At 35.8% G+C, this 16261-nt stretch overlaps 1 protein-coding gene across 4 annotated transcripts in view; it reads right to left on the bottom strand.

The window, feature by feature from the left end:
• Positions 1-12524, bottom strand: part of LOC110818845 (tetratricopeptide repeat (TPR)-containing protein) — a 34609-nt gene extending 22085 nt beyond the window's left edge. For 3 of the 4 annotated variants that reach the window (XR_015820068.1, XM_088221422.1, XM_088221424.1), the window contains exons 1-7: positions 12027-12524; positions 10732-11066; positions 10192-10297; positions 8818-8925; positions 2957-3138; positions 859-1054; positions 58-315 (exon numbers count right to left, since the gene is read on the bottom strand). Coding sequence is in view for 3 of the 4 variants with exons in the window: in XM_088221422.1 (XP_088077548.1) it covers positions 58-315; positions 859-1054; positions 2957-3138; positions 8818-8925; positions 10192-10297; positions 10732-11045 (1164 nt within the window). In the remaining variant the exon portion in view is untranslated. The remainder of the gene's footprint in view (positions 1-57; positions 316-858; positions 1055-2956; positions 3139-8817; positions 8926-10191; positions 10298-10731; positions 11067-12026) is intronic. The other variant, XM_088221423.1, reaches the window with a different exon arrangement.
• Between the last annotated feature and the right edge of the window lie 3737 nt (positions 12525-16261).

The following is a 16261-nucleotide window of genomic DNA, read 5'->3' as shown; positions in this document are numbered from 1 at the left end:
GAAAGTTACTGAAATGCCACATGAACTAAGAGATTTGCTCAAGCGGAAATTACAGACCTCTGCCTTCTCCAAATCTTTAAGAAAAAGGTGACAGATTCCTGCCTTAATTTGTAAGTTCAAAGGCAGTTCTTTTCCTGAATAGTAAACCATCTGGACATGATCAATATGCTCAAGAGCTCTGTCATGCGCCCTAGTTTCCATCAAAATAGCAGCAAGAAGATCAATCACACCAAAATCAGCTTCACAAGGATTACTCCTAAAATATTCCTCCAGAACACTAATAGATTGCTCAGTCCGACCACATTTTTGGTATAGCTGAAAAAGAATGAAAGCAATTATTGAATTTCTGGAAGCAGTGAAACATGGAAACAAAAACCTATCAAAATAAAGTGTAAATCCTTAAGAAACTTTGCCACAAAACTAAACAAAAGAATTAACAAAGAAATTGGTACTAGATGAGATCAGAACTCAAAGAAAAACAGGGGCAGTAATGTAAAGAAGTGAAAGATTGGGAAACAATAATACAATTGACAATTTATGGACAATTTATCAGTGAACAAAACCGCGCTATTTATAGTACAATAAAGTCAATAGAACATAAGTCAAATTAGATGTATAATTCCTAATCGTAAATTAAATATAGATATTAATCATAGTATTATTATATATTCACATTGGAGTAAATATCTCAGATATTTATCTCTTCAATAACAGACCACAATGAAAGAGAATATTAACTAAGAGAACCAAGATTGCTAACTTAACAAAAGAAACAATTCAATTGACTTGAAGCAAAGATGGCTTTCAGCAAGTAGAATTCCAGTATTTCAACCCAAACAAGGTAGAATCCAAGTATACCATTGCTCCCATCTTGACTGCCTCAAAATCACTGGGTGACAATCGCTGAATTTGCTCATATGACTCAGCAGCTTTTTGATAATTTTCAAGCTCTATGTAGAGTGATGCTTGATGATATCTAAGACTGATATCTTGTGGATCTGCAGTTATTGCCTTAGAAAGGCAATACCACGTTTGGTGTGCATTTCCCTGCTCCCTGAGTTTGATAAATACACAAAATATTGGTAAAAAAATTTAATCAATAACATATAAAGAAATTAAACAAGTAAATGTCTGTTGGGAAATAAATATATACAGACAGGAACTATCATATTATTTAAATGCTTCCCTTAATTAAATTATCCAGTTTTTCTATAAAAAAATAAAAGTTATGAAACATATGCTAGACCACTGAACTAAATCGGACTTATGAACTTCTTAATCTCATCATTAATGGGAGATTAACTAGAAAACCTTCAGACTTAACAAAAGTAACACTCGGATCCTTTTTTATTAGAAAAAGAAAAAAGATCTATGTTCTGACAGAATATGAAAATATTCTGTACAAACTGCTTATAGTATCTTAACTCTGTCAATTTTGTGCCAAGATATTTTAGCAATACATAACGTTATTTCTCATTTAGTGTGGCATCTAACAGCCTCATAGTTTCAAATTAAAGATTTTGAATTCTTTAGGAGCAAAATTTGTAGGTAATGTTAAATATACAATTAATATTAAATGTAATAGAGATATAGTTTAGGAAAAAGATGAGTCAATATTATATTATCTTGGGCCTGTGTTTTTCATTTAGTCAAGCTAAATTTTTAAGAGAAAGTTACATTTTTGTTTTCCCATAAAAAAGAGGATTAAAGTGTCATTTACACTAAGTTTTATGGACTTTTTTAGAACCTCTCATTATTAACTGAATTGAAAAGATAATCTCACCCTTCTTTTAAAATGTGATACCATCATCAAAATTGTCTTCAAGACAGGAAGGCCACAAAGTCACCAATTAAAGACAACTAAAATAGAAAAGGATAAAGAAATTCAATAACATAAGTATATTTATGATATGTTAGATAGGTGGTGAATTACAGAGGCCATGAGGTCCAAAAGAAAAGGGAAAAGAAAATCGTGTAATGAGTCCTACGTCTAAGTTGTGACTGATAAAGTATGGGCTCCATCCTAAATTCACCTCTAATTCTTATTCAATTCATAAGTTTCTAAGTAACGAATAAGGATCTATGAACTATTGAAGGGTAGCAGAACATTGATTGGACCACTTGGATCTCAATAAGACAATGATGATGGACTTGCTCAAATAGCAGTAGTTATAGCATAGAATCGAACATTGCACAAAAGATAGGTACTCCAATGGTAACACCACCGACAGTAGCATTTGGATTACGTCTCATTACATTAAATGAGACATATTGGAGAAATGTAAAAAGTTATAATATAAAAACTCTAACCAAATGCCAGAAATTTTTTATCTACATCTTATTCTTTCACTTGCTATTTGAGATAGAATGATTATGTAAGGCCACTTTGTTGGCTAAGTTGCATGGTTTCTTTGGGGGTTTCCCTTTGTCTATTATGCAAAGGAATTCAGCGGTTACCTTAGATTAATCTTTTCCCCCTTTTTCTCTTTTCTTCTCTTTCATATCTGTTCACTTTCTTTCTTAGGGAGGATGCCTTATCCTCTTCCATTTGTATTTCCTTTCTTTGTTAATCTATTTCTTCTATAAAAGAAAACAACATAAGAACATCTAGGCCTAAAATAATTATTTTTTTAACAAATATAAGGAACAAGGCTGCAATCGAGTTACATGGAGTTTATTTTACCATATTCAGTAAATTATGTATACCAAGAATGGGTAACAAAACAGTTTGTTCAGGTTTGTTTGCTTTCTCCTCCTGTTTTCTTGAAGATCTTTGAGGATGTAACCATCCTCTTCACTTCTACATTTTCATTTCCTCTCTCTATTGATAACACTTCCTTTCATGCAGAAAAAGAAAATAGCAATAAAACAATTGTAATGTTCATCTTAAATGCATAAAATAGAGGTGAATTATGCTGTGATAATACAATGTAAGTCACCATGAGATAATACTTACATGGACCAGGTGAAAAGCAGTTTCCATAGAGATGAATCTCTTGGTGAAAAATTTGCTGCAAGCATGTAAAACTCAAAAGCTATGTTTCTATTACCAAGTGCGTCATGAACAAGTCCTAGCGTATGGTATGGATCTGGCAAATTTGGTGCAAGCCGAACAACTTCACTTAGAACAGATATAGCCTGAATTCAAAATATTATCAAGAGCCAAAAAGGTATTTAGAGTATATTTGACTCATTGATATAAATGAATTTAAAGCATTAGGTGCTTAACTTAAAGCACCTAGATAGAAGTCACTTGTTTCTATAAAAATATTTACTTAGTGTATTTTGGTAGAATTAAATAAAAGAAAAAAGTATAGATTAAAAGAGCACCAAACGGGTGTAACCCTATACAAAATCACTAATATTAAATAAACATATAACCATAATTAAATAATAACATGTTAAGAAACTTCAAGCAACTATACAGAATAAGGGAGAGATGTTTACTATTTCCTGATTAAAACTATTTAGAAGCACTGATAAGGAAAGTTATTGGGTTACAAAACAAGTAAAATTAAGCAGCATGTTACCATAAGGTCTTTTAAGCAAAGTCAAACACCCTATAATAATCCTATTAGTTTTTTTTTTTTTTTGAGATAAAAAGTATAATAATCCTATTAGTATAATATTATTTTTTAATTCAAATTCTATTTAAAAAAGGTTACTTAAGAAACATTGTAAATAACTTGGTATTTTTACTTTTTAAAGAAGATTTCAATTATTTAATAAACTACTTCGGCAATTCATCAATTTTATGGTCATGTGATGCAACCAAACTCTTAAGTATGATATTTAAACTTCTTATGTAAGATATTTAAGAAAAACTAAGTTTGATATCTATGTTCATATACCCAAATTCTAAGAAGGCAAATCAATCCTAATTTTTCCTCATCAATATATTTATAGGATGTTGACATAACCTAATATGACAAGGAATTCTTAAAAATAGAAAAATAAGAGTAAAATAAGTCTTCTAAGTAAATAAAAAAAAAATTTAGAAGAAAAAGACTAATATATTCAAAGAGCATGAAAAGAGTGCAACTCGTATACAAAAGGATTTACATCTTTAACAAAAAGTCTAAAGTCCCTTAGAGCATTTAATTTTGGACCCAGGCGAGACCATGGAGTCTAGAGATTAGAATCACTTGATGTCTATTTCAGAAAAAAAATCACTTGGTGTCTCTACTTGCAAATCTTTTCTTTCAATGTGACTTTCACTGATATTCTTTGGGAAATGAAAGCTTCCTATAAGGTCAAGGTGTTCATTTGGATTGTTGTTTTTAATGGACTAGCGCTACTAATTTACTCCAGGCATACTCGCCCAATTCTGTGTTATCTCTAGATCTATTTATGTGTTTCAATAGGTCTGAATCTCATTGTCACTAGTTTCTGTATTGTGATGTGGCCAGAGACAACCTTGGACAAGGCTCTTTTATACCTTAAGTGCCACTTGGATTTGCTCTCCTTCTCTTGAAGCCTCCATTTCTTCTTACTTTCATGGCTTTCATACAAATAAGGAGCAGAAAATGCCTTAGAGATAAAACTATTTTTGCTGATGTGCAGGTTGAGTAGAATAAAAAAAGATAGGATCTCTAAGGACCATTTACAACCCCTACCATTACTTTGGAATAGATCAGTTTCCTAGCATTCCTTTTAGGCTAAAGAAATCAGCTTATTTTATGATGTTTGGACAACTATCTTCTATTGAGATTCTGTTCCCTTTTCTTTTTCTTCTTTTCTCTTTTTCTGTTTTAGGATAACCTCTTGTCCTCCACGAAGGATCTTCGGTAATGAGATTTTCTTTTTGAGATAACAAAGAATTTAGTAAAAATAAAATCAACGGTACTAAGGAGTTCTCACCCATTTACAAGATATTTACAAATCTGTTCGTAAATCAATAACATTCCCAAAATCCTCCACCCTATAAATATTATGATCCAAAATCAAAAAACCAAAAATGCGTAACTATCTATCCCTAACTTTTAATATCTCACCCTCTATCCCCTAAAAAGTTCTAATATTTCTCTCCTTCCACACCATCCAAAAAATAGATAAAGGAATAAGTTTTGAGATGAATTTTCTTTTTACATATCCCCTCCCAAGGCCAAAACTCATCCCTTACCAACCTTGCGATCACTCAGTGAATCTCCAAGAGGCCATATACAATAGTCTAAATACTATACACCATCAAGCACCAAAGAAAAATATGGTTGCAAGATTCAGCAGTCTTCTTGCATAAATAGCAGTCCCTAACCATAATTTTATCTTTTTCATCAATTTATCAATAGTCAACATATATTCTCTTCCTGCTTCCCAAGCAAAAAAAAAAGTTATTCTTGTGGGAGCCTTCGCATTCCAAATCTGGTTGACCGGGAAAGTACCATCCCCCCCCTTGTGGGAGCCTTCGCCTTCCAAATCTGGTTGACCAGGACATGTACTGTCCCCCTCCTCCCCCCTATTCTGGTCAAATGATTGTAGAATGACTTGATGTTGAATACGATATTTTATTATTATTTATTAGAATAATTATTTTAGCATAATAGAAATTTTATGTAATAGTAATTTTATTAAAATAAGTAATTTCTTTTGTTAATAGTTTAGGAATTTTGTAAATACACTAAATGTAATATCTTAAAAGATGATAAATAAAATTATATTTTTTTTTCAAATTCTATATAATATTAAAGCTAAATAAAGTTATTTTAGGATTTTAATTTCAAAATTTCCTTAAAACCCTAAAATAACACAATATGTTGAGTTGGCACCCATTTATCTATACCTACTTTCATTACCACCCGAAACAGATCCGGATAGAGAATTGGTGGCCGCGTCTGACCAAAAGACCGACCAGCGCCGGTTACCAATCAGCTTCTGCTTTCCGGCTTCAACTTCCTGGTCGCCAATCAGCTTGCTTCGGTTCTGCCGTCCATCAGATCGCTGCGGCTCCGTTCCAGATCTGGTTGGGTACCAAGACAGCTGCTCCCACGCAACCAGGTAGAGGAAGACAGCTCTGCACGCGGCGGAGAGGAAGATCTGCGTGCGCAAGTGTCAGATCTGGTCTGTTCGGAGAGCGAAGGAGCTGTGCACAACCGGAGAAGAAGGCAGAGTGGTGCGCGACGAGCTCTGCGCGCCGGAGAGGAAGATCGGTCCATGACGGCCAGATCAGAGCGTCAGCGCGTTGGGTCTGTCCGGGAAAGAGGAGTTGTGCATTTTTCCGGTGCAATTTCATCAGATGCGTGCCGGATCTAAGTAGGCGTAACCTTCTATGCTGATTCCCGGCAATATTTCGGCAGCGCGTGGTAGCCGGCGGCTACAAGAGCGACAGTGCATGGAGTTCCGGCAACAGTGCCCAGTGGCGCGTGGTTGTCTGATGACTGGGCATTTGTCAACCCATGGCGGCACGTGAGAGCTCATGAGGTACTCTGTTGGAGCCCAAGCCGTTTAGAGCTGGCCAAGCCGTTTTGAGTTGTGCTGAACTGTTTTTGAGCCGAGCCAAGCCATTTTGACCCAAGAGTTTGAGCCAAACTCGAGCCGTTTTTTGAGCCGAATCGAACCAAGCTGCTGTCTAAAAGATCTAATTCCACTTTGTAACTTGTTCTACAAGTTGGGCATGTGCGATATCACTGCACCAACTTGAGGAGAGTATTGAATATAATATTTTATTATTATTTACTAAAATAAGTATTTTAATATCTATCAAAATAAGTAATTTTCTTATTAATAGTTTAGAAATTATATAAATACACTAAATATAATACCTTAAAATGTGAGAAATAAAATTATATTTTTTATCCAAATTCTACACTTGACAATGAACTCCTTTTGCTTCTTCATTTTCCAAACAATCTGGTCTCTATTGTCAATTACCTGAACATTGGATAAGATTCAATCTCTCAAACATTAAGATTTTTATCATGTTCACATTCCACTCCTACTCCCATTCCCCTCAATATAGGCTTCCTCTACCACCATATTTTTAAATTGTGCAATGGCGAAAATCCTCGGAAACTGATCTTTGAGGCTTCCCTTTCCAATCCATTCATCCATCCAAAAATGATTTTGTGCCCCTTCCCCAACTTCTAATTGGTGCATTCCTGAAATTTTTGTTTCCCCATCCCGATTTTATCCAAAGCCCCATGCCATGCAGTCTAGCCACATCCCTACGAGATCTACCAATATCGGCAGTATCCCACTGAGCCTCAACAACAGTCTTCAACAACCTCTAATCTTCCCTCATACACCTCTAAAGCCATTTTCCTTGTACGTAGTATTCATCTCAACAAAAGATCTAAGACCCAGACACCCCTGCTCTAACGACAACTTGACACCATTCCACTTCACAAGATGATATCTTCTACTCCTCTCTTCACCCCCTCCCCCCAAAGAAACCGACACTGAATATTTTCCAACTTTTGTGCAATCTTCACAGGAACTGCCAACACAAATAAATAATATATGGGAAGGTTAGTCAACATACTTCTAATAAATGCTAATCTTCCTCCCTTGTATAAGTAATTTCTCTTCCATCCCGTAAGCCTTCTCTCAAAAACTTAATCACAGATTCCCAAGTCCTCACATCTTTTTATTTAAACACCAACAATATCCCAAGATACTTGATAGGAAGTTTTACCTATTTGCATTCCTACACTCCAACTTACCTATCTTCATCCCTCCTGTCTCCTATTCTCACCAATTTTGATTTTTTCAAGTTAATATTCATCCAGAAACTGTCTGGAAACACAATAGAATGCACCGAAGTTGAAGGATTATCCTCTCCTCAGGTTGACAGAAAATTAGGGTGTCATCAGCAAAACACAAGTGAGATAGCTCTATCTGCCGATCTCCTCTTCCCACCTTCACTCCCTTTACCAGCTCCACCTCCCTGGCTCTCTCCAACAACCTACTCAACGCCTCTATAACAATGATAAATAAAAGAGGGGAAAGAATCTCGCTGTCGCAGGCCTCTAGTTGCCTTGAAGAAAGAAGAATGCCCAACATTTACCATCACAACAAAAAAAAGTAGTTGTGCATGACTTCTTCCACCTTCTCCACTTATTCCCCAACCCTAATCTACCCAATATGTAATCCATGAACTCCTAATTCAGATGATTTTCCGCTTTCTCCATATCCACCTTACACAAGATCCTCTCCCTCTTATTACCTATTAAGTCATCATCCACTTCATTTGCCAGTATCATTGCATCCAGAATCTCTCTTCCCCTCACAAAAGCATGTTGGCTCTAGTATTGAGATTTTGTTCCGTTCTTCTTGTTTTCTCTTTTCCTGCTTTTGAGAGTATCTCTTATCCTTTTCCTACATAATGTGTCCCAATCTCTTAGTGCCTTTATGAAGTTCAGCAAAATAAAACATTCATTTGAACCTCTCCCATCACAGTGTCAGCCACCAATACACAAACGAAAAAATTGGAAAGGAATCTTATTTCCATAAAATTATCTTCTTGAGGGGTTACTGTCCTTCGAGGCGTGGATAGGAAGAAGGAATTTAAGATGTTGTCATGTGGGAATATTTTGTGAAAACTTGATGCACCAGTATCCACATTGTTTTCACCTTCAAACCCTAATGGCAGCTCCTAATAAGACACTAATGCTCAATTAAACTACACATTATAGCATGGAAGACTCATTAATATTATTGGTATCAACCTGGTGCTAAGTTCACTCTGTCCAATTTTTGGATTGGACTTTAAAAGTATCCCCTACGCCCAACAACTGATAGGGAAAAAGAACAAAGGATCAATATTCATACTTGACCACCAGATCACAAACAGAAACAGTATGATTAATTTATATAGTCTACCTCTTTGTAACGTCCATGTACATAATGAAGAGTAGCACTACCAAGCATTCGTGATAGTTCGGGGCTTAGCTTCTTCTTTGATCCCTTCCGCCGACCCCTTTTCTTAAGCTGCATAAGCCATTAAATAAGAATAATTTGCAGTCAGAGAATTACAGAAACAATAGCTACATAGACAAGGATATGCATAAAACAAAGTGCACAGGGGAGGAAAAATTAACTAATTTATAATTGACACTTGCAAAGAATGCAAGAGGCGGAGAGACAGACACAAAAAAGAGTGAAAGATTGCGTGTTTGTGTGTGTGCGCGCGTGAGAGAGAGAGAGAGAGAGACAGAGCTCTAAAATATGACTGAACAAATTTAACAAGCAACACTACATCAACCATGAATCAAAATGGCATGTGTTGTAATGAAGCGAAGAACTTGAAACCACCACTTTCTAAATCCAATAAGAAAAAAGCATATGATATCACACCAGAGGAGCAAGCTAGATCAATTCTGCAAGATTTTATCTGAGCCAGAGTGGCAAAATGAGAAATAAAAGCAACAATAGCATCGCATATTGAATTTTAGGGTTAGGTTCAACAAGATTCTCCCAAAGGAAATCCAACAAGAAGATTTGGTGCTTTTTCAATTTGAAAAACCCACAAAAAAAAGGCTAAAAAGAAAGAAATAAAATCCCTGGGAACAAAGAAGAAAAGAAAGAAAAGACATGAAAAAGATGATAAAGGAATAGTTCTAGAATCCAGAGCAAGGCCTCTCAGACTGGCCAACTACTGGAAAAAATAATCACCTCTTACATGATGCTAAGAATAACAATTCAGTCAAGAGTCTCTTGATTTTGCTAATACTACACATAAGGATTGATCTACAACTACAAACCAAAATCATGAAGCAGCATAAAGCTCGAAAGACAAAAAGGGTCTTAAGAAGAAAACTCTACTCACTATGCCAACCACATGAAAGTATAATGCAAGGTGCAACCAAGCAAAATACCTACTCTTTTATGAACTAAGAAAACTGGTGCCACTCAGAGCTACAATAATGTGAAATTTGAATCATGAGAGCATTTTGTTATACTTCTATTTTCTTTTCTTCCCCTTGGAAAACCTTATCATGTTTACATTTTAAGAAAGAGAGATTTTTTTTCAAGAGAAACTTTCCTAAGCGAAAAATTCTACAAATAACTAAACAATCCAAACAGAAAGAAATAACCAGATCAAGGGTGTATTGATAACTATTTCTAACTTGAAAAAATATCATTCTCTAAACAGCTAGGGTCGGTAAAGGCTGTAATACATTTATGAAACTTATCCTATAGGATTCTTGAAATGACTAGAAAAAGGCATACCAGTGACCGTGAAAAACATTTTACCTTCCTTGATCTTTTCCGACAGGTATAATTAATAGCCTCCATTATATCTTCCATGCTTGCTGCAGAAATATCCTCCTGTCTAGCCTTCTTTGCTGGTGCTTCACTGCTGTTTAAGAAACACATGAATTACAAAATCATAAATACTAAAGAAGGAATAGTTCCCTTCTAAAGTTCCACCAAAAAAACCAATAGCCTACAGGACAGCTACTATTTATCCAAAAATAGAAACTCTGTGGTTTTTTCTTAAGGTGGCTCTAATGGGAGCATAACGGGGTTGAGCCAATCTTGAAGCCCAAAAAGAGGGACTTTGTCATTTAAGTAACAAGCTCTTGGTAAAAATTCCATAGCCTATTTCTTTAAAAAGCATTGTCGTTTTTACTAGTGATGCCACTTAGACCAAGGTTGCAAGTGGAACTTTATGTAATTATCCAAAACACCGTAACACTGTTCTTCACTAATAATGACTCTTTTTCTTACCATTCTTTCAGCATATGCAATTAAAAAGTGTCTAAAATTTTCCACTAAAGAAGGTGAACTCACCCATCACTGTCAGCAAGTGCTTTACGTTTCTTCTCAGCTAGAACTTCATACTCAAGCCGCTCAAATCGTTGGTACATTTGGATACCAGAGACACCATCTCCTACAAAATCCAAAGGGTTCACCCCACTCTTAAATCTGAAAATATACTCATCCTCCTCCTCGTGTTCAATGCCATCCTCCCCTTCTTCTCCTTCTATGTCTTCCTCTCCTCCTTCTACTTCGAGTTCAATCTCCAAGTCTCCTGCAGACTCCACATCAAAAGCCTCCTCCAAAGCCCGTTGAGTGTCATTCATCTCATCTAACTCTTGTCCCATTGAAATCTAGTACAGAAGAACCTTGAAAAAGAGAAACCATGAAAACATAAACAAAATCTACCCAGATATGATATCATAATACAAGTTCGAAATGTTGAAAACATGTTAACATTTTTTAGTAGAAAAAATAACCTATTAGCATTTTTCTTAAGGCATAATATATAACATGATACAATTCAATTAAGGAAACAAAAAAGACACTCTCCTTGTATTTCCACTTACTTTTTTTTGTGAAAAGAAAAAAGTATAAATATTGAAATGCACCAAGAGGTTGGAACCTATGTAAAAAACATTTCAAGTTTGGCAAAACATCAGTAAGATCTCATAAATTCTCGCTCGATAAAGTAGTTGACCCTTGATAAAAAACCTCAAGGTTTGAAAACAATAATCTTTAGTAAACCCGTCAAAATCAGAAACAGTAACCTCAAAAGTCCTCCTATTTCCTGTCTCTCAAGTGGCTCAAAAGGTACCCAGAGAGATAAGCTAAGCAAACTGCTTATCACCTTGAATGCCTTTCCAAACCCAAAATTCCTGCCTTCCTCTGCCTCCCACTACCCAACTAGGAGGCGCAGCGGTTCAAAACCAGACCGGACTGCATTAGGCTGAGACCAAGAAAAGTATAAAACCCATACTAAAAATCGGACCGTATAATGTTCGGTCCTGTCTAGAAATTTTCCAGTCCGGTTCGGTCTGGTGCGAACATACTGGTTGTATTATTTTTCCCTTTTTAATTCAATAATAAAAATCTTAACAATAATTCATAAATACATAAATAATATATAATTTAACATTAACACAATTAATACATAAATTTATATGCAGAAGTAACACACAAAACCATCAAAAAAATTAATAATCACATATTTTAATACCCACATAATCACATTGCATTTCCATCAAATTAATAAATACAAATAAATAAACAAATAATAAATAAATAAATAAATATTGCTATAAACAAAATATATAAATAAATAATACCGGCGGAGGCTTGGGAGGGTACAGATGAGAAGCGGTCGCCGAGTCGCAGTCGGTCAGTCGCCGGTGGCGGCGAATCGCCACGGCAGATGAAGAAGCAGAAAGAGTGTAGAGTAACTGCGACGGTGCGAGGCTGCAACCAGAAAGCGTGTCACGCAGTCATGGCGCGAGGAGGCTGCGACTCCGAGCCAGAGAGGTAGAGGCGGAGCCGCGAACAGAGGCCAGAGAGAGAGCCGAGAGACTATAGGAAAGAGTGAGTGAGGCGGTGGAGAGTCGAGAGGCGAGAGCGCCCCGGAATTAATTCAATGTCCTAATATGACACAATGTAACTTCCTCGAGATTCATTCAATCGGTTCAATTAAATAAGAAACCTCAGTAATTTCCAATTGATTTTAACAACAGTCACAGGGGATTACACTAGAGAGTCGTAACGAACAACAAGAACAACGAAGAGCGCCATCCAAGGAAGAGGGCCGAATAAAGTTAGGTTTCTAAGTTTTTATTATATTTAAATTAAGATTTAAAGATATATATTTGATAAAGTTAGGTTTCAGTTTTTATTTATACTTTAATTAAGATTTAAAAATATATTATATATTCTCACCGTTGAATTAAATTTTAATAAATCTTTAATCTAGATTTTAATCTAAATATAATTTGGAGTTAATAAAAAAAAAATTACTATGGAACATAACTAGCCGGTTCGGATTCGGGTTCGTTGTGTCATGATTTTCATATTTTTTTATCCTTATTAAAATAGATAATAAATTTTTGTTCTATTTAATTTCCTTTAAAAAATACTCATTATTTTTTTGTAACTTAAGATTGATTACATAATTTTTTATTTTATTAACATAAATATTTTATTTTATTTAACATATTGAGTTTAGTAGTAATAATATATCAAAATTTTATTATTTCTAATATAATACAACGTATTTTGTCTTTTTTCTTATTTGAGAATAACGGAGATAAAATTTATTTTTTTTATTTTCAAGTAAGATTTTATGATTCGGTACATATTTTTAATATTACTTCAAGTTCTAGCCAATTTCTTTTCAAATGGTATTTGTTTTCCATAATTTATTTATTGGGCAATAAGAATAGTTACTAATTTTGTGTAACAAGAATACTTACTAATTTTAATGTTCAAGTTGGGTGTGTAACACCCTTAAACTTTTTAGGGTGTTAAATCAACATGTCACCCTTTCTTAACGAAACCATGAACTTCAAACAAATATTTTATGCATTTATATGCTCACTATACATCCAGTTCATCCAATTCGTCAAAATCAAAATTTAAGACATCGTACTTCACAATCATCAATGCAAGGATGGTAAGTGAGACCATCTATTAACTTTACAAGTATAAATCGAGATGTGTATACATAGTTTGATTAACCTGTTTCCTTTAAGTGTTGCAATATCGTCGATCATCCTAGCTCTGTTTCTTATTCCACTGTATATGAGAATGACAAGTAATGAGCCTACTCTAACTTAGTATAACAAATTTAGAACTTAAAATAAAGTATGGAAAAACATTTACATTTCTAACCAGTACCCCCACACCACACTATTTAACAAACGAAGGTATGCCTACAACTCATTCTCAAACGTTTCCCACAAAAGTCCCCAACCCCCAGTTTATTTTCCAGGCCTGCACTCATATTCAACCTCCCATTATTACCCTTCTAACTTCCCATATCTATATAGTCATTCCTTTCCCACACCCCAACACTTCCTTTAGGCACACCACCTGATAACCAGCACACTTTACTGTGTATTTAATCCTCCTCCTATCCAGAATTATTACTAGATCTTCTTTAGTATTGTTCTCACATGTGTGAGTAATCATACAAACACAGCAGGACAATCATATCTTTAGCAGTCATAAACTCTAACCAACATATACCAGCAACATAACAACAGAAGATCATGATACCACAACCCCCAAAAAATTTGAACACATTATACATGCATATATCGACCATGACTCGGCCAGACATACACCAACACCACATCGGCCCCCATCCAAACCCATACACACACCATCAACACATTGGCCCTCACTCGGCCACACACACAACATCGCCACACCGGCCCTCATTCAGCCACACACACCTACCATCGCCACATCGATTCTCACTCAGCTACACATACATACCATTGCCACACTGGCCCTCACTTGACCACACACCCACACCATCGCCACATCGGCCCTCACTTGGCCACGCACGCACACCATTGCCACACTGGCCCTCACTCGGCCGCCCACCCACACCATCGCCACATTGGCCCTCATTTTGTCATGCACACACACCATCGCCACACCGGCCCTCACTCGGCCACGCACTCACACCATCGCCACATCGGCCCTCACTCGGCCACACACACACCCCATCGTCACAACGGCCCTCACTCGGCCACACACACACCATCACCACAATGGCCCTCACTCGGCCGCACACCTGCACCCAATAACCTATAATGGCTTTCCAGGATATAAAACAGCAATCTCATGCAAATACCGGTCTTTCATTAGCCATACATACACACATGCCATATTGTTGAAGAACGATTCAAAATTTGACCTTATTTTTGTTTAGATTTGTTTGACCGAGTATAATGGTAAGATATACTTTGTTTCCACTATTCAAGCTAGAAGTAGATAATAAATAGTCCGAGATATATGTTAGATAAATTCTTATGTAAGCCTATATAAAAGGCACCTCTACGTAGTCTTTATTAATTCAATTTTTAATTAGTAAGTTATATAACAACTAAGCATCAGAACTTCATTTTTCTTTTCTTCTTCCTTTGTTTTGTCTCTTTCATGTTACTTTTTCTCAACAAATTTGGTATCAGAGCTTTATTGGTCTTTGGGTTAGCAAGTGTACCAGAGTTATATGAGAATGGCAGCAGCTGGGTTTTTCTATTCTCAACCACTCCTACCCATTTTCAATAGTGAGAAATATGAGTGGTGGAGTATCAAAATTACGACATTGCTCAGATCGTAAGAGCTATGGGATCTGGTGGAATATGAGTTTATTGAAATATTTGAACCCAATGAAGAAGAAGAGGTGAGACTGAAAAAAACCAAAAAGAGAAATGCAAAGGCATTGTTTATCCTACAACAAGCAGTCCATGAGACTATATTCTCACCGATTACAGCAGCAACCACGTCAAAAGAAGCATGGTCAATTTTGTAGAAGGAATTTCAAGGCGATTCAAAGGTCATTGTGGTAAGATCGCAGTCATTAAGACGTGACTTTGAAACCTTGATGATGAAAAATGGTGAATTGTTTTCTGATTTTTTGTCACGAACAATGGCAATAGTCGGTCAAATGCAATCCTACGACGAGCAGATTTCGGACAAAAAGATTGTTGTGAAAGTTTTAAAAAGCTTGACGCAAAAATTTGACCATGTGGTAGCAGCTATAGAAGAAGTTAAGGATTTATCAGTTCTTTCTGTTGATGAACTTATGGGATCTCTTCAAGCTCATGAGGTAAGAATCAATAGATCATTAAAAAAACGAAGAGAAGGCATTTCAAGTGAAAGAGACAAACATCAAATAAGGAGAAAATGATAGTTCATCAAGTAAAAGTTGAGGAAGATGAGGATCTCGTGGTGGTGGAGGTCGAGGTCGAGGTCACAGCCTTGGCAGAGGCAGAGGTAGAGGAAGGAATGACGGGCAAAGGTAGTCCAATGGGCAAGGTAACACGAAAAATGGCATTCAGTGTTATCATTGCAAAAGATATGGACATATCAAAGCAAATTGTTGGTATAGAGATCAGAAGAAGAACTTCGTAGCAGAAAGTGAAGAAAAGAACAAGCTTTTTATGGCCTGTATTGATATTGATCATAAATCAAGTAATTTCTGGTTTATGGACAGTGGTTGTTCGAACCATATGACAGGCACTAAATCTCTATTTCAGGAGCTAGACGAGATACAAAAGATAAAAGTGCAGCTTGACAACAAAAGGGAGATGCAAGTTGAAGGAAAATGCATGGTGGGAGTTGACACTAGTTATGGATAAGTAAAAATGCTGGGAAATGTTCAATTTGTTCTTGATTTAGGATGCAATCTGTTGAGCATTGAGCAACTAATGGCTTGTGGATATTCAATTTTGTTTGATGACGATACATGTGTCATTGCAAATAAGAAATCATACAAAAAGACTCATGTCAACATGACTCCGAATAAGATGTTTCCATTGGATGTTTCTAACATAAAGAA

This window comes from Carica papaya, chromosome 1 (genome assembly GCF_054855325.1).
Source record: "Carica papaya isolate Zhongbai chromosome 1, ASM5485532v1, whole genome shotgun sequence".
Taxonomy (NCBI): domain Eukaryota; kingdom Viridiplantae; phylum Streptophyta; class Magnoliopsida; order Brassicales; family Caricaceae; genus Carica; species Carica papaya.
The sequence above is the reverse complement of the archived record's forward strand: the minus strand, read 5'-3'. Positions and strand labels throughout refer to the sequence as shown.